The sequence below is a fragment of the Rhamphochromis longiceps genome, linkage group LG16 (assembly GCF_057381845.1).
Source record: "Rhamphochromis longiceps isolate RC_006_pf linkage group LG16, R_longiceps_female_GT1.1, whole genome shotgun sequence".
Lineage (NCBI taxonomy): Eukaryota > Metazoa > Chordata > Actinopteri > Cichliformes > Cichlidae > Rhamphochromis > Rhamphochromis longiceps.
In genome coordinates this window covers 1,890,273-1,909,266 of record NC_140572.1, presented here as the reverse complement: position 1 = coordinate 1,909,266, position 18,994 = coordinate 1,890,273, and the positions used below count along the sequence as shown (strand labels likewise).

General features: G+C 44.3%; 1 protein-coding gene across 1 annotated transcript in view; it reads right to left on the bottom strand.

Moving 5' to 3' along the window:
- Window positions 1–3,765: 3,765 nt before the first annotated feature.
- cntnap5a (contactin associated protein family member 5a) overlaps window positions 3,766–18,994 on the bottom strand; it is a 138,802-nt gene continuing 123,573 nt past the window's right edge. Inside the window, exons 20-24 of the mRNA XM_085383443.1 lie at window positions 14,127–14,260; window positions 10,212–10,299; window positions 9,931–10,125; window positions 8,726–8,800; window positions 3,766–6,570 (exon numbers count right to left, since the gene is read on the bottom strand). Coding sequence (XP_085239569.1) covers window positions 6,374–6,570; window positions 8,726–8,800; window positions 9,931–10,125; window positions 10,212–10,299; window positions 14,127–14,260 — 689 coding nt within the window. The 3' untranslated portion in view covers window positions 3,766–6,373. The remainder of the gene's footprint in view (window positions 6,571–8,725; window positions 8,801–9,930; window positions 10,126–10,211; window positions 10,300–14,126; window positions 14,261–18,994) is intronic.

Genomic DNA, 18,994 nt, shown 5'->3' with positions numbered 1-18,994 from the left:
AAAAGAGTAGAGCGCCAGGGACGAGACACTGCCCTGAGGGGAGGAGTTTAAGCATCTCGGGGTCTTGTTCACGAGTGACGGGAGATCGTCACTCGGATTGTTGCAGCGGTCGCAGTGATGCGGACGCCGTGCTAGTCTGTTGTGGTGAAGAGAGAGCTGAGTGTAAAAGTGAAGCTCTCAATTTACTGATGGTTCTACGTCCCTGCGAGCTGTGGGATCTTTATGTGCTGAGAACATCAATATTCTTATAGTTTCCCATTTTTTGCACAAAAACTTTGGCACATATAGATCGTTGGAGAAAGAGTGAGCTGCTTATTTACACAGTGCTTACTAATGAGCATGCTAGCGGCTAACTTGCAAGTGTCGACACACCCACAGTGTCAGGGGAAGTCACAGAGGCGTGGGTATTCACCACACTGTTTCTTTTGCACAAAGGAACACTAAACTGTGAAAACACCAGGATGGCACATTTTATTATTATTAAACTTTTCTTTATTAGAACACTGTACATATAGAAATCCTTCATGTGAGAATTGCTCCAAGAGTGTTTCATTAATAATTGCAGCCCCGTGTTTCATCCCTTGGCTCTATTTCTTCCTGTTTTCTTCTTCCTGAGCTGCCTGAAGATCTTATTGATCTAAACTTTGCACAGCAATTATCAAAAACACTGGGGAGCACAGCAAAGTAGACACTTTCCTATTTCTTTTGCCTGTGCACACAACACGAGCGCGTGGAGTAGCAGGAACAACTTATACCAAACACTTTATATTCAATATTTTTAGCAGCAGTTTTGAATCGATTAGCATAAATTTATTTGCATAAGTTTAGTTGCTTCACTCGTCAGTTGTTTTGTTGTAATTGCCACTTACACTAATGGTATACGTTAGTAGAGGGAATGTATTTTGTGTACTGCTCCAATTATACTGACCATTGCAGTAAATCTTTATTACTGTTTGTGTATAATTGTGAATAAAACTCCAGACATTTGCAAACTTAGTCGTATAAAATTCCAATGACGAGAGGAAACTTATGCAGCTCCTATCCTGATCCCGTGTGCCGTTTTTACCAGGTGCCAACTAAGTGAACACCAGCCTCCGGGAGTTATTGAGCGGACTCACTGCTTTTTAGCGCCCGTTTTCAGTATAGAGGTGAGGATGCCTCTGAGGATGCCTTCTGTGAATATTCTCCAAAAATACTGCCCCGCTTCAAAAGTTGTTTGTATGTCTAAAATATATTTACAGACATTTATATCTTACATGTTAATAAAGTTCAAACTCTGCTGGGTGCCAGGTAGTCCTGGGCTTCTGGGGCCCTGTCAACGACTCGTACCGGGGGGCCGGCCTGTAGCAGGGTCAGCTGGCCCTTGTCTCTGGTCCTCTGGGACTCTCACCTTTGGCTTCCACCCTTCGGCCCTCTTTGGGCCTTCGGATGGTCCTGGTCCCATGTCTGTCTGCCTCCAGGCCTCTGGGCGGCATCGCTGCAGCTTCCCACCATCATTATCAAATACATATGTGGCAAAGACACAGGCACTCATGCACACTGTAAGAAGACTGTTGATTCATGTATCTGTGTATTTTCTTATTTCTTGTTCTCCAGGCGCAGCAGTCGGTGATACATCGTGCACTTCTATTTGTTTTCTAACATGTAACTGTGCAGAATGATAAATGCTCATTTTTAATTTGATGGCAGGAGCAGGGGCACGCGTCACACTGTGTTGCATCACCTCTTATTTCAACATCAGTCCAAGTATGCGAGAACTGAGAAAACAGAATGCTGTACTTTTGAGCATCCAGTGGTTTCCCACTGATGCCTGACATCAGAGTTCAGCTGCAGTTCGCAGCCTCATTTGTTGTTTCGTAATACACCCATTTTTTCCAGTGTGCCACAGGTCTGGAAAGCAGTACACAATGTCATTTGCAATGGTTTTTCTGAAATAAGAAATCCAGTATTGTCACGGTATGGCATGGCACACCGTGGAAGGAGTGGGGAAGGAGGACCCAGGCGCGGTGCTCTATGTACAAACAGTGTTTATTTACAGAGTGAAAACAACGTAACAATAAATCCCCGTGTTCTCCCAGACTCCCGTGTCGTGTCTCCCGTGAATAGTCCGTGTGCTCTCTGCTCCCGTGTCAGCACCCCCCGGTGCTCGCTGCTCTCCGTGCATTCCACGCTCTTCCTGCGGGAAGCAATAGCGCAGCTGTCAGGACACTCAGAAATGGCAGGCATACACTTTCTGACTAAACTTAGGCAGGGTGACTAACGTGGAGTCTCATGCAATGATCCCGCGTCGGTGGGAGCTCCAAGACTCTCCTAAGTAGCTCCCCCGACGAGCCCTGATCAGCGGCAGGTGTGTGGCTTCGGGTGTGGCCAGTCCTTCCACAGGGCCACACCCCTCAGGCCTGCAGGTGGCTGAGCTCCATCCTCCAAGCATACCCGCAGACGTACACACACACACACACACACACACACACACACACACACACACACACACACACACACTCACATCTACAAGCATGGAGAAGAGCAGCAGCAACACCAAAATACATATAATAATAATAATAATAATAATAATAATAATAATATAATACATAACAGCTCAGGGATCCTGGGTCGCCCAGTCCCAGGACCCTGACAAGTATAGTCCCCTGTAGTGCTCCCTCAAGGTCTGAAGACTGTAGCCATCTGTGCTGCTGATGCAGGGCCGCACCTCCATCCTCATGTCGGAAAGACTTTCTGCTCTTTTCTACACAAGCTTGTGACTAATTGACCTAATTGGTTATCAGTCTTCCAACAGCTATTTGTTTGAACATTACTGAAATGTTACACTGTTGTTGCCAGTGTCCAAACATATAAATACACTTCATAAACTTCAAAATGCTAAGAAGACAAAATTGAGAGATAAGGAAAGCCTGTGTAGAACACCGGTGCCAGTTCATTGCTAAACAGAGTGACTGAAAGCTTTCATCCTTCTCACATCCTGTGGACAGAACTGATCCAACTACCACTTTAGTGAGTTTGTATGTACTCACTGTTTCTGAAAATCTCCAGCTTACTGTTCCTTCCTGAACATCACTGCAAAACTGGTAAAGCTCTTCCTTGAAGCTGAGAATGCTGAGATAATCAAAGCTCTCCCAGAGTCCTCGTCTGAGTTATACGAGAAAACCGCAGCAGCATGAGAACGTTCTTCCAGCTGTAACAATCAATAACTGTCATTAGACATTTCCATAAAACAAACAAACACTACAGTGACGACTCAGCTTTGATCGGAGAGTTTTTCTGTTCCTCTGTTCAGACCTGATCTTTCTTCACACTGAGAGATGAATCAACCCCGCGTGGTCGGGCACAGACAGAGATTGATGCTGGACATCCTGCCTGTAATCCGTCGCTCATCTTGATCAATACGAAAACTGTGACTGAACTTTGTCCTTGTTAGGAAAAAAGACAGGTCAAAGGTACAGATACAGTACTCAATAATCAAACAAAAAGCCTGTTCTCCATCACATCGAGACTCTCACTCAGAGAACCAAGGTTACAGTGTAACCGCACGTTAACGTTGGCTTCTGTCACTGAAACACTTCAGATGTCCAGATGTGTGCTTCACCCACTTAACAGGCATTTATCCAGGCCACTTCGTGAGTGAGTCTGTAGCAGACTGACTGCACAGTGTTAGTGCTGTTTGATCCTCTGGGGATATCAGCGTAATGCAGATGCACCTTTAAGGTTCAGAAGTAAATGGTCTGTATTTGTATTGAAGTGAAGCCATTTTACAACAAAAAGTAGCAATATATCGACTTTTATTATTAAATTATACATCTATACAATAGATTCTTAATAAAACCGCAGCTATACAAATCATTAAGAAGTGAGCACATGATATTACCCATTGCAGTGTAACTGAAACTCTCAGAGGTATGCATTCATTCACAAATATGGGGATCATCTTCAGGCGTATTTGGAGGACATGCACAGAGAGGGTACACGGGCTCAGCCACACCGCTGTCCTTCCTCAGCTGGAGCTCCAGTCTTTGTACGCATCAGTGCACCGGTCCAAACATTTCTACGTGAGGGAAATCTCACTGCTTTGTTTTTTAAACATTTTATTCTGACATTCAGATCCCAGGAGAATGAACACTTGAGTTCATGACAAGATGCTAAATAAATGGCCGTGTTTCTGTCAGCTTTTCTTTGGACTTAACCTTTACATTTAGCCCGTTAAGTTCAAAGCATAACTGATGGTGACAAAGACAGGAATGCAGCCAGAGAGCAGCTGAGCCCAGGATAATGAGATCAGTATGATAATGCAGAACTGGGCTCAAAAGGCTGCTTTTGAAATTTAGACAACGTGATTTGTTTTCTCTGGCATCACCTTCGTGCCCACTAGAAGCAAGGATCTAAAAAAGCAAAGTAGTCTCCATTTCCATCCGTCCTTTAATTTGCCTTCGTCACGTCCATTTGAGACAGAAACCACTGCACTCCCAGTAAATCTGAAAATAAATTCATTCCATCCGGTATGATATTGGCCGTCTTCTTTTATGCAAAGATTAAACTTCTGCTCTACGGCTTTGGTGCTCCACAAGTGAATGCTCTATGAAACAACTCCCAGACATTTGCCAGCAAAGTTCGGACGTTCTCCTCCACGAAACCTCGCAAACGTGCTGCTGTGATTCTAACCTCGTTACTGTGACTTCTGTGAACCCAAAACCTGTCGTATGAAGCAAACTGCTGTCTGTATGTTACTGAACACAAGCTGCAGGGTTGGAGGCTGTAACTGCTGCTACTGGCTGCCTGTGGTGTTTCACGTGGACCCTCTGCTTGATGATTACACCCTTTAGTCTTGGCATAAATAACTGCTATAAATAATACATTTCTCTCAGTTATTTTCTTATTTCTGCTACTTTATGACACAATTCACACCTTTTTTACACATTGCATCTCCTTCATTATGAACAGAAACAGCTGCAACACTCGCTGTTGACACTGAGTCAGGGCCTCATTTATCAGCTGACATTTTTCTCCTCGTTAATATCAAGTTTGTACGTTTTGTTGTTGTCACATGAAAGTAGCGACGTCAGATTCAAATTCCACCGATGTTCATTTATCCACGTAACACTTGGTGTGGCCATGCTGTGGCCAGGTTTATAGAAAAGACTGTGACGAGATGTTCACTGGTCCCGTTGGCCAGCAGGGGCTGGTCCTCGTTGAGTCAAACAGAGAATAAAACAGGGCTTTACAGTGTGACTGATTGCTGGGCTATCAGTGCTCAGCACGAGGCTACTCTAAAGGATGCCATGGCGGCTACATCCATCCCTTACATATGTGGCACGTCTGTGTGAGGTCGTCTGTGAGCACGGCAGCCTCACACGCTGGTCACACCTTTGTGACATGAATCTGGGAATGACGACAACACAAACAGGGGTTATTGTGGTCACTTCTCCCACCCAGAAACCTCAAATATGTGGGTGTGTGGACCCCCGTCTATGTGCTGAGGGTAACTTCATGATGTGCTGAACACTGTGCTGTGGGCACGCGATCAGTTTTTATTATCATGGTCGTCATTATTATTATTTTCTTCCTGCAGACGTTGATAAATGAGGCCCTCGCTGCACATCAACAAAGAATCTATGGGCCTGTTCCATCTGTCAGTTTGCACGCTGCTATCAACCGCGCCGTGGTAAACAGCCTGTTGAAAGAAATGTTAGCGATGGTCACCCCTCGCCAACAGCTGCGCTCTAGAGACGATGAAATTCTATGAAATTCCCATTTTCTTCAGCGAATGACAATAAGCTCTTTTGTGGGGACATGTGCCTGCGTCTGTGAGGGTCACAGCAAGAACTCAAATCCAAACAGATATGCAAATCAGGCACTCACACAGTGTCGGCAGTGTTGTCCCTTTGCTGCGACATTCACCCCCAGTGGAAACACAAACAGAGAGCAGCGGATGGATGCATATCTTACAGGCCTTGCCTACATTTCCTGACTAACAAATACAATTTAGTGAGTCCCACAGAAATGTGGAAATATTGTTGTGCACATTCAGGACGGTCGGCGGCTTCTGCGCTCGCCGCGCTCGTCCACGCCCCCGCGTTCACCCCTGGGAACGATCGACTTTTGCTTTACACATTTCGCAATGACGGAAACCACGGCAGCTTGATTCTGACAATTTCACCAACATCAAATACACTACGAGCTGCAAAGATTCAGCCGCCTGCTTTTACAGGAGCATTGAGAGTGGAGTCTGCTGACTTTTGCAGAGTCCCTGGGGAACTTCCAGGGCGGAGATATGCAGTGTTGTAAGAAATCCTGCGGCAGCACGTCCACCTGTGAGTCCTTTAGAAGAAAGAGGCAAGTTTGTGACATCGGCTGCACGCTGCAGTCAGATGTAGTATTCCTTCACGCTGTCTCTGACTGGGTTGTGGAGGTGCAGCTCAGTCCTGTAGTCTGTGTACATGCTGTGTCTGTGCTCCTCTTTGATGCTGCCGCTGCTCCTCTGGGCCCGCCGCTGCTGGTACACCAGGCGGATCACCACAGCCAGTGCGCACACGGTTATGAAGACCACTGCAGTGACCACACCTGGAAACGACGCAGGGAAGGCAGGTTAGATGATGGCGGTGTTGGTGGCCTCAGGTTTAAGTAGTGTAGGAGTGTTAGCAGTACGTTTAGCCCTGCACACATGTGGACACAGGACCTTAAAGCTGGGATTACTGCACGCTTGGTCTCTGATCGAATGATTTCTTTGAACAGTTCCTCTCAAGGATACCTGAACAGCATCAACGTTTAATGAGAGCACAAGATGTTACTACACAGGAGTCTGCGTACACTCTAATATGTGAATAAGTGAAGCTTCCAGTGTGTGAAGGCTAACGACTCGTTAGTGATCTCGACCGACTATCGTACAGCTGGTAGTTTATCTGTTCATCATGGCAGCATAAAAAGGACTAGTTTGACTTTGGATTGATCCCAAAGGTAACTGAGTGAATACATCAGGACAAAGGCTGTTTCTTCAGGACTTCCAGCATCATTAGTTAAAACGACTTCACACTAGTACAACTTATTTGGATGCGTCCCCACGGGTCTGGGAGGAGACACGCTGGTTAGAATATTCAAGGACAACCGAGGACTGCTGGAACAGCATCCTGTCCACAGTGGGGTTTTACACTGCGACGGACCAAGAGGGGGCTGACAGAGAGAGAAGCTCCAACACCAACAACTCTGAATCTGACTGGGATTTACAGCTGCCCACACGGACCAGTCAAGCCTTCTGGAGTCAAACACGATGAAGATGATCATTTTCATACATAATGGCACTGTACCAACTGTCAGCGTGATGCTGATGCATGGTTAACCTAAGCTAACGCTACCTTGCGAACGCATATATGTACATATTTGAGCCTGTATGTGTAGTCTGCATATACAGACTGTGTGGATAAGAGCCCCCCCCCCCAAAAAACAGCCAAACCTATTTAATCATCTCACCTATGGAGAAAATAAAGGGTCAAATTACCACGACATTCATCCCCCGGATGAGTGGACGGAGACTTCTGACCAAAGCAATTATCTCTTTATTTCTCAGCAAGTTTGGTAAAAATGATCCAGACAAATTTTACAAACGACGATGAAGAAGCTAATCTAATCTACTTTCCCTGAAACTGAGTCCACCTGGTCTGACAATGAGTTTGTCATGAAGAGATTTGAACACTCCTGCACACATCGTGTGAGGGAAATTTTAAATGGGTGGATTTTAACTCAAAGTAAGTAGCCTTCAGTATTAGCATCCCCTTTGTGCCTTTGAAAGGAGAATCAAACGAGACTGCCGTCCTCCTGTGACAAACATCATTGATTAGACATGATTTACAAAGATAATTAAAGAAAACAGGATGCATCACAATTTAATCTACAGCCACAACAAAGAGATGATGTCAAATTTCCGAAGAGCTAAACTGAAATAAACAAGTTGAATGAAATAAATGTTTGTAACAATCAAAGCTATCGTATCATTTATTGATTGGAGCTGACTAATCCTCCGACTGTGATTGAATAATGTGACTTTTATTGAGAAATGTACTGATTTGTCTTCTTGTCAAGAGGCTGATGAAAAGACTGCAACCCTGTCAGCTGTCTGTGGTGAAGCTGAGGGATCAGTAACACCTCCGAGTCCCTGATGGTTGCCTGGAAACTGGTCTGAGCCAAGAAGCTGTCTCACGGTCACCGCGGGAGACAGCTTCCTTCACTCTTTGATGGTTGTGATTTCACAAAACAGGTTAATTAACAACATTTAAATGAAATTGTCCTTATTCCAGCCTTTATGTTGAGCTCGACGGTGTTGTGTCTTCATATTTACCTTACAGACAGCAGAACAGATGCATATGAAGCAAACAAGCAAATGACAGAGCTGTTACCGGAAACAGGCACAGCGCCTCAGAGAATGAACACTAAAGATGATCACAGTTATAGGGCCTCTGATAGGCTTTATAAGTAATATCTGGGGACATGTAGCTATAAAATTAAATGCTTGCTTGTTCAGAAAACACACATCACAGCATCAAGTTTCATTTCAAATAAAAAGAAGGTTTAAGACACGATCGTGGCAATAAGCTCGAGCTGGGCCGAGTTATCGAGAGATAAGGAAAAAGCATTAAGACGGAGCCAAATGGAGAGAATGACAAATGACAAACAGCTGGGACTCATTTTCAATTAAGCAAAGGAAAAACAGGAGCACAGCACAGACCTGCTATCACAGCCAAATCCTTCTGGGTGCTGCCGGCACGCTGCTCTTTGTCTTTATTTGCATTTACAGCCTGATCTGCAGAGCAAAGAGAAACATCATCATTTTCATACATACCATGTCAACTTCTCTTTACTGACTGGCTCCTCCTCCTGTACAACGAGGCGTGCTGCAGTACAGTGCATGACATGATGATTACATTTGGTTCATGAGAGGCAAAGACAAACAGTCTATTTAAATGTCTCTGCTTCTGAAAACGATTTTAAACAGCAGTACAACCCTGGAAGTCCTGATTTACACAATCCAGTTTTACTGTGATCATGTTCTGTTTGGTTTGTAGCTCTTTGGCTTGTTGCACCGCTGTGACGTCAGCCAACGTTTCTGTAACACATCCAGTCCAGTGAGAACAGCTGTCTTTGTGTCTGGACTTCAGGCAAACGAGAAACTATTTCACATGCGGGTCGGGGTCATCTTCTTTAAAACTGATCGCTGTGAAAGACGCACAGAGCAATGCCAGCAAAAAGCCAGCTCGGTGTCGATACAACAGGAAAAAGCAAATATGGAAACCAGTGCTGCTATACTGGTCTTAAGATAACAAACCCTACAGAGAGCTCTGGCCTGTGTACATAAGATCCAATGCTAATGCTAACCACACTGTCATGGAAATATGATCCTAACCATCACAAACTGAAACAGAAACTCTTCAGTAGCTCAGCTTTGGTTTCATGTGACCACGACACTTTTATCCAAGCCTTCTCTGAACCATCTAGATGTTCGATGGCAAACTCACGCTGTGGCTTCTTGAGCAAGGGGACTGTGTGGGGGCTGCAAGATTTCCATCCATGACGCCGTCGTGTTGCCAACGGTGGCGACTGCGTCCCGGCGTGCTTTAGGTCATTACTGCTGTGTGATTTTGGGCTGATCCACTACGATTCACGTCTCAGATTTTGATTCTGAGCTCCAGACCGAGGACAATAGATGGTCCTTTTACTTTTATTCCATTTATGAAGAATTGCACAGCTGATGGTTTCATTCTATCCAAATTTCTCAGATGACTTTAGTTCAGTTTTATTTATGTAGAAACAAATCACAGCAACGAGTTCCTCAAAGTGCTTCAAAGACTCAGATTAACAGACAGAAACAATCAGCTCGTGTGTTTGTGAGTCTAAGTAAACAGATCATCAGTGTCATGGATGTGGATGTTTTACCTTGCAGAGTATGTGACTCGGCTAGCGCGCCACAATTTGATTGGACCAGCGGGCCACGGACGGTGACCAATGAGCTCCCGCGATTGGTCAGCGCTACCTTCAGTGGTGCGACATGATTAAACTGGACTGAGGAGAGGCAGCCAATGAAACCTTTAGAAGCTCCTTGTATCACTTCCTCATCAAAATTCTCCATTCCTACAAAGACACAGCCGAGGAGTGAGAAATGCTTCTGGCTTCGTTCGGTCAAAGCTGAATGAGAAGGACTGATTGCAGAGACTTACTGGTGACTTTGCCTAACGTCAGCGATCGTATGAGGATCAGCTCCGCGTCAGATGACAGTGTGTACTTTCTGTGGATGTCCTGGTTGATCTGGTTGGATAGAAAGAAATCAGATAACAAGGTGATTACACGAAATTCAAAGCAAGGTAACAGCAGCTGCAGCTCAGCGTAAGAGCGAGCTGTGTGTTCACTGCAGCCTCACCTGAAAGCAGCTACAGGTAGCTCTGAAGTGAGTTTGACCTTGTACCTCTGTGCCGTCATGCTGACTCGGAATAATCGCTTAACACGGTGAAGTGCAATAAAAGTGAAGGGTTTCAGTTTCCTATTGCATGAAAAGATGCACACGATGTGCACACCTTTCCTCTTTAGATGAATCCTGCTGTCTCGTCATGTTAGTCACATTGTTTCACTCAAATAGCTACAGTGCTGTAAAAACGTCGTTGCACACTTCCTCATTTCTTAATTTTCTTTTGCATGTTTGTCACACTTACATGTTCCTGATCATCAAGTAACTTTGATCATCTGAGTAAATACACAAGTTAAATGATGATTTCATTCAAATCCACACCTACCTGGTCCTCTGTGAAAACGTTATTTAAAACCTGACTAAGACTCAACCTGAGGTCCCAGCCAGGACCAGCACCATCACGCAACCTATGGATTCTGCTCTCTACCAGAAAATCCTGCAGGATAATTGGGATGGGAATGTTCCACGCAACATTAGTTCGAATCCTCGGGACTGTCCGTCTGGTTGCCTGTCACGCCATCTCGCTGCTTGCACTTGAGCTCCAATCAAGCAGGGAAGCAGTGGCGCAGCCTGCAGCGTGGACTTTTTATTGCAGAAAAGAACGAGTGCAATGGTAAAGTGAAAACTGCCAACGCAACAAAGAAGGGAAATACCTGCAACATACGCACAACACTTTATCTACCTCACATCAATTACCAATTTAGAATTACCAGAAAGGCGTACTGAGAGGAAACCAAACCAGTCGTTTGGTACCGGGCCGTGAGGCTTCAGGCTCAGGTGAGAAATGATGGTTTTCAGGGTTTGTATCGTTTTGTTTTTTTAATCGTTTTTATCGCTAACTCGGTTTCCCTGGGTCTTTTCTCGTGTGTTATGAATAAATCTTCCTCTTTTTTGGTACTGGTTTTATTTTGTTGTATTCATCCGCGACACCATAAAAATATTGCTGGACATAAACCGGTCTGTAGTGCAAAAGGGCACCGCCGCCCTGCAGAACTGTTCCACTGAGCGGGTTGATTGTAACAGCAGATACTCAACGTCTTGTGTACGGTCTAAACGTGGCCACTGATCAATGATGATTGGGCTTTGATCAGTGCATATTAATGACACAGCCCATGGTTCCCTCAGCGCTGCTGGTTTCAGTCACTGTACAAATGTCCTGTTTCTAAGGTTGGAAAGCTGCAGTCAGCTGAGACTGGAGGAAGACGCCACGTCCTCATGAACAGAATCAGCCTTTTAGGAGTTCCTCACCTGGATGAGTGAGCATGCACTAAGATGACCTGATGGTTCAATTGTTTTATTAGGTCTGGTTATTGATTGGTCCTCTTCACAGCTGAAGTTTTTATATTTCAATTATTAGTTTTAGATTTGCACAAACAAAAATTCAATCAGGGCTCCTCAGTCAGTCAGTCAGTCCTGGTCCATGACTTTATGTGTCTGCTTGGTACAGCACTATCATACAGAACTCAAATGATATATTATATCCTTGGGCAGTTAATAAACACATCATATTCCTCTGGTAATCTAACCTCTGTTCAAAGACTCATCAGTTGTATTAATAACATTAACTGTTGGAGGTCCAGAAACCTTTTAGATATTATAGTTGATCACATATTTACCATCCCTGTCTCTTAAACACAGGAATCGATACAAATATATCAAAAGTTAGAAAATGTAATTTCAAACTGACCTAGAAATGTGTTCATGCCAAGCAGGTTACTCTACTCAACGAAGACAACTTTTCTTGCTCATACAAGGAAACCCGACCATATCACCCAGATACTGAAGTCAGAGAGTTAACTTTAAAATCCATGTGGCCCCTCAGCACATTATGGACCTGCAGTCAGACCCAGGGCTGTGCGATATGACCAGAATCTCATCTCCCGATATAAAACATCTATCGTCCGATAACGATATAAATCACACAAATGTAACATTTTCTGTCAATTCTGTGAATCTCGGGCAGGTGAAGTGTTTCCTGCTGGGCGTCGTGTAGGTGAGTCGAGTGTTTTAACGATGCATGAAACGATACATTTTTAGACAGAAGTTGTAACGGCGCCGTTTCCTTTGTGAGTATTTCTTACACGGCGTGCTGCGGGGAGAAGCCTGTTCTAACGTTTTAGTCTAAGGTTTATTTTTTAGCACCTGGCGGCTCTTTTTTGCTTCTCATCCGTAAATAATCTGCTCTTTCACGTGATTCAGTTTATTTTGAAAAGTCTCAACAGGATCTTGAGCTTTATTGTGGAAGGTTTATGTGGAACATAAACAAGCGGACACGCCGTGGTGTTACCGTAGTTGTTGCTAACGACAACGCATAAAAACAGGCGCTTGTCCGTCCGTAGTGTGGTGATATTAAATATAAGAGAAAGAGAGAACTTTAAGAAATTAATAATAACTACAGTGACATCAGAACATGAAAAATATTGCTGTAAACAGTTTATTTTGCGACACCACGAAACAAACGATAGCGTAAAATGAAACGATGTTTTTATATCGTCATCTGATATATATCGTTGTCAGACTCTCAGGTCATCAGCTGTTCCCAGTAGATCTAAGTGTGCTGAGGGCCTGTTCCTGGACCAGCTGCCTGCTGACCTGTAAATCACATATTCAAAAACATCCTCAACCCTTTCTGTCCTCACAGGTCTACACTCAGTAACTCTGGATGTGTGCGCATGCACGTCTTTAACGTCTTTAAATCCCCTTAAGACAAAACTACATGTGTTTTTCTTCTATGTTATCTTCAACACTGCATAATGAAATGTGCTGTATAAATAAATTGCCGCTGGATGCAAACAAACAGTGTTGAGTTCACATAAAGATGGTGTATGGTGGATGTTGCTGCTCTTTGAAGTCAGTTAGGTTTAGTCTCTTTCATTTTTGGGCCATGTCGTATTTGATGGGTGGCAGGTCACCTGCTCTGGTTTAAGGCCTCCCCGGGTAAATTTAATGTGTGTTATCAAAAAACTCTTCCACAGAATATTGTATCTCATTCCTCACACGTAGGAGTCAAACTGGGAGAAGATTGAGTGCAGTGGGGGAATTACAGAGTTATGTGGGTCCAGTATGTTAGTTTTCTTTCTGGAGCTGTGATCAGCTAACCTGCTGCAGGCCTCAGGTTTCCTGCCCTCTGTGCATTTAGCCAAGTCAGGATACGCTGAATTTGGTAAGTGATACTGAAGAGCATCAGCAGCTTAAATGCTGTTTGATGATGCTACTCTTGATGTAACAGAGCAGCTAGCATGGATACAGCTGTGCATCTTATTCTTACATTAACTCTGAATAACACAAAATGTAGTAATTTATTGTAGAAAACAGGTCAGAATATATACAAAACCCAGATAATCTACAACAGATTCGGATGATGAGTCATTCTACCTTTACCTAGCAGACAGACTGTGATATGTGACTGAACAGGAAATGATTACAAACGCACCTAAGACGAATCACACTTAGCCCTATACTCACATCATGCTTACACACTGCAAGCACTTTACACATCACAGCCACTGTCTAAGCTCTTGATCCAACATGCGTGTCTTTGGAGTGGCCACAGGGAGCCTGCACAGGGAGCCTGCACACATCCAAACTCCACACCAAGCTTCAGAAGCAGGAACTATCTCTGTGAGACAGCACGTCCTTATGCAGGACTTCCTGTACCGGTGTTACTGACCTGTACATAGAGGTTTTTGCCGACTCGGTGGATTCTGATTCGATGAAGACGTCCGTCTGCCAGATTACTCGGGGTGGGAGTGAAGACGTCCGGTTTCTTGCCTGTCTGCAGGTGATACCAGATCTGCACACTCCCTGGAAAACAAAGCATAAACTGTTACAGAGCAACGCGACGCTTCATCTTATGCTCAGTGTTCGATGAAAACGTGGAATCTACAGGTCTAAATCCAATCTTGTACATATAACATTACCAGGATTCAAATATGTGTACCCTGCACTCTAATGGGTGATAAGATAAGAGAATACACCTGTCTGCTGCAAGAAGGGGACTGCCTATTTATAAATACACCACTACATCCAAGCTTCTTCAGTTACTCTCGAGAGTCTGCAAATATTTATCTCATAGCTCTTTGCTCTGAAAACTGAGCGAGTCAATATGTGCTCAGCCCCCCCCTCCCCGGGCCCCACACACACACACACACACACACACACACACACACACACACACACACACACACACACACACACACACACTCGCTGCCAGATCAAAGAGTCAGAAAGCTATGCATTGTCAAGTGGAGCTAGGTCAATATTACAATTCCCAGTGTGTAAGTGAAGGGCTTTGTGTTGTGATTCATTTCAGATCCTGAGAGTGCTCCAACAGAGCAAGGTCACTGTGGATAAAGTGTCTCCCCTGCCCTTCACTGTTTACAGAGACCCATGCAATTTGGCTGCTCAGGTTTAACACACACGAGCGGATTAGGGCTCTGGCTAAAAACTGCACAGAGGTGTCACTCAATGTGGCACTCGCAGGTTTGGATGTAGCGTGGCTGTTCGCTTAAAGCTCTGAGGTCTTTGTTGTGTCTCAATCTGAAAAATGGAGACTCTGAGGTGATAAGCTGTAACATATGCAGGGACCTTTTCCTCCAGGGTCCAAGTCAAGCAGTGGAGCTCAGGCTAAAATATGAGCCTGATATTTTCTCATGCTTAAGCTAACATCATGTTATACCTCATAGTAACGTTAGTAGGTTAACAGTAACCATCCTAAATTTCAGTCTGTGTCCAAACAGTGTTTATTTCAGTCCCACAATTTATTTAAAGTGAAGTCGTACGTGATAAATAGCACCGCTACAGGAGATGTCAGTGGACTGCAGGTTAGATGTTGGGAGATCCTTCGGGACTTCCAGATACAGATGGGCAAACTGGTGACATGGGAAGCCCCCAGCAGCCTGCAGGCCTATTGCAGGGTACCCTAATGCAACCCACACTAGGGCTGGGCGAAATGGCCTAAAATCAATATCACGATAAATTGAGCAGTTAACCTCGATAACGATAAATGGACGATAACCACCCCAAGTGCCAAAAAAACAAACGTTTTTTTTCTTCATTTGATGGGGCTGTGGCAGGCAGCATAGTTCCTCCAGTTATTTTGATAATATTATTCTCCCTAGACCTATTCATTGCAATTATATTATTACCACTTTAAAGGGCTGTAAAATGTCACTGAAAATAAATGAAGACAATAGTAGTAAGCACTTTTAGTGGTTAAGATTTATTAACTGAACAAAATAAAAAGTGTAGGATACAATATGTAACCATGCTTTCTAAAAAATGTAAACAAAATAGTTTAATAATAAATGTTTCACATTGGCTATTCACAAAGTAAACAATGATTGTGCAAATGTAATGCCATCATGGACAAAGGCCTATCTCTGCTAAGGCCTTGAGGTACTATAACTTGTATAACTTGTAAACAAATAATGTCTGGTGGAGGAAGACGTTTTGCTGGTCCTCCTACTCTCTTCTCACTTTGAGCTTTTTTTATGTCTTCGAATTGAATCACATGGTTGTGCTGCAGGTGGTGGAAGAGGTTGGTTGTGTTACCTTGACTTGACGCAACAGTCTTTTTGCAGAGTTTACATTTAACAATTTTTTGATCAATATCATCCTTGTTGAATCCAAAATGTTGCCAAACGATTGATGATGCATTTTTTTTTGTTAACAAGCGTCTCCTCTTCCTCCTCCACCAGCTCTACCTCCGTCGCTGCTGCTTCAACATTTAAATCGTCCTCCATTTGTTCACCCGTGTCTCGTCTTGTTTCAGGTAGTAGTCATGTGACTCCACCCCGTCAAGTCTGTAACGTAGCACAGCGTCTTAAAGGGACATGAACATCGCCAACCTGCACATGCCTTTTCTTTTCTTTTTTTAAATACCGAATTTACCGACATGGGCAAAATGACGTCGATGAGAGTCATAAATTTCGGTAACGATAAATTTTTGATATATCGCCCAGCCCTATCCCACACTATAAGTTTTATCTACACTGAAAGTTTTAGGCTTAATCTTAAAAGTAGAGAGGCTGTCTGTTTCCTGACTCCAAGCTGGGATTTCACAGAAGAGCGGCCTGAAAGCTGGAGACTCGGCCTCCCTTCTACTTTTAGATATCCCAGGAACCAGTCGGAGAGTTAGGTGCTCTGCTGGGTTTATGTGGTACTGTGAGGTTTGTAAGTTATGATGGGCTGATTATTCAAGACGTTGTATGTGAGGAGAAACATTTCAAATTAAACTTATTAAGGAAACAGATACAGAAAGACTATGGACCTACCAGCCCTGCCATAAACACTACTGCTGTTATAACACCCCGATTCTCCCAGTTATTTATTTCAAGTCAAGTTGTGCAAGTCCAATGAACAGCTTGAAATGGTACAAAGGTTAGTGGCAGAAGTTCACAAAGGTAAGGTAAGCTGTTCTGCAGTAATGGAGGCCGATCAGGCCTGGGAAGCTGCTGCTACAGGTACAGACCCCTCTGTCTGCATTAAAGCAGTGCTGGACACACTGTGGTACCCTCGTCAGCATCAGCTGAACAGGACTGTACTGCAGAAAGTAGAGACAGACCATCATATAACATTATATCATATTGTGAGGAATATGACGAGAATACATTTGAACATGTGAAAATGTCACATAGAGCTGTCACCGCATGTGTTTACATGTGTTTACATTCCCCAATGCAAGACAGAGCTGCACGCAGCCTCCGATAATCATTCCAACAACCTCATTTGCAAAATATTGTTCGTACTGAAGGTGGAAAGAAGCTGAGCAGAAGCAGACTCACCGGGAGGAGATCCCAGCAGCTGCTGATGTGCCGCACAAACAAGTGACTCCTCAGTGTCACTAGAGCGCCTCGCTAGCTAGCTGCACTCGCTAGCTAGCTGCACTCTATAGGACAGGAAGTGAAACGAGGGATGGGAATTAATGGTGCAGTTACATGTAATGGAAAAGCAGTTCTTTAAACAGCTGCTTCAAAAGTTGGACCTGAGATTTAACAAAGACACAACTTCCCACATGAGCTTTACAATGTGACACGAACTCCAGGGCTGAGTGACTTCAGTTATTGTTAAACTAAAGTGTTCAGCAGTCACCGCTGTGGCGCCACTGTTAAACTATACTGCTGCTGCACACAGGCAGGGAGTGTGTGACCAGTGACAGCAGCTAACTGGGAAATCTGGTTTCTGCATTTACTTAATGCTGCGGCCACAAGCTGCAGGCACACAGAGGCTTTTTCTGTCTTCACAGATATTTTTACTGCATATTTTGCGTATATCGCCCACCCCTCGTGTGCATGCTGTATGTGACCGGCTCTGCATCGGGCGATCCATCAGCTGGTTGGCCGGCGCTGACACCTGCTGAGCTGCCACGACTGCGTTTGACTTTGTGACCCGCATAAAGTAATTATGTGCTTGACTTTCTCACGCTCTGATCTTCCATCAAAAGCACCAAGTGTCAACGGCACAATCTACACAACATTCAACAAACAGACCTTCACACATGCAGTGAGCTGTTGCTGTGCATTAAACTGAAGAGCCCTGCAAATATGACTAAATCCTTCTACTTTAGGCAGATTCTATTTTTTACACAATCGCTCTCAGCCTCCGAGTGAACTTGGAACCAGTTCACCGTCAAGGGAGCAATCTGCTGTGTAATTATGCATTATATCATTTGGTAACCATGGTAACAGGGATGTAGGCGTTCTCCCTGATACCAGAAAGGGGTTAAAAGAAAGGAAAACAGGTGTTGTGTAACTAACACCCTCCAATGCTGCAGGTGGGCGTGCTTAACCCCAACAAGACGTCGCAGTAACTGAGCTGCAGAGAGCAGAGACCATCGTTTCCACCTGTGGGATAAACCCTGTGTCTTCCTACCTTTTGTCTTTTGCGTGCTCGTGTTTGAACACAGGTGTGGGGAGCTGATGTCCTGCTCCATAAATCCATCTCCAGATTCCTTTTCTACCCATCCACCTTCAAATCTATGACACCCTGCTATCATGTCTACCGCTGTGGTTGACACCGCCTCCTTCACTGTTACCAGCGAACACCCATCCTCCCCACGCGGCCGTCCTTCAGACTCCTGACTGACTCAAATTCAGTTTCACAGCAGATACAGGTTTCGGTTACGTGTGAGCGCGACGCATGAAACAAACACAAATGGAGAACATAACAATGCAGCGTGGAACAGGAAATCAAAGCCATGTGGATGCATAAGTACTGTAAGAACGGGCCTCGTGTACTAACAGTGTACTAAATGCAGACGTCCCTCTGACCATGGATACAACTGACAGCCTGGCTGCCGTAGACTTTAGAGACTTACTCCCACTACTAACAATCATTTTTGTCCTATTTATACTGCAACAATGCACTTGTTCTGACTTCTTCCTTGGACGTCAGACGCTATCATTTAATTTTCTGTAGCCAGACTTCCTCCTTATTTTTGCCTGGATGGTGCAGATTTCTCTCTCACAACATCAGGGCAGTATGCACATAGTATGCAAACTGAGTCTAAAAGGCTGCTGAATAATTCAGATTCACCAG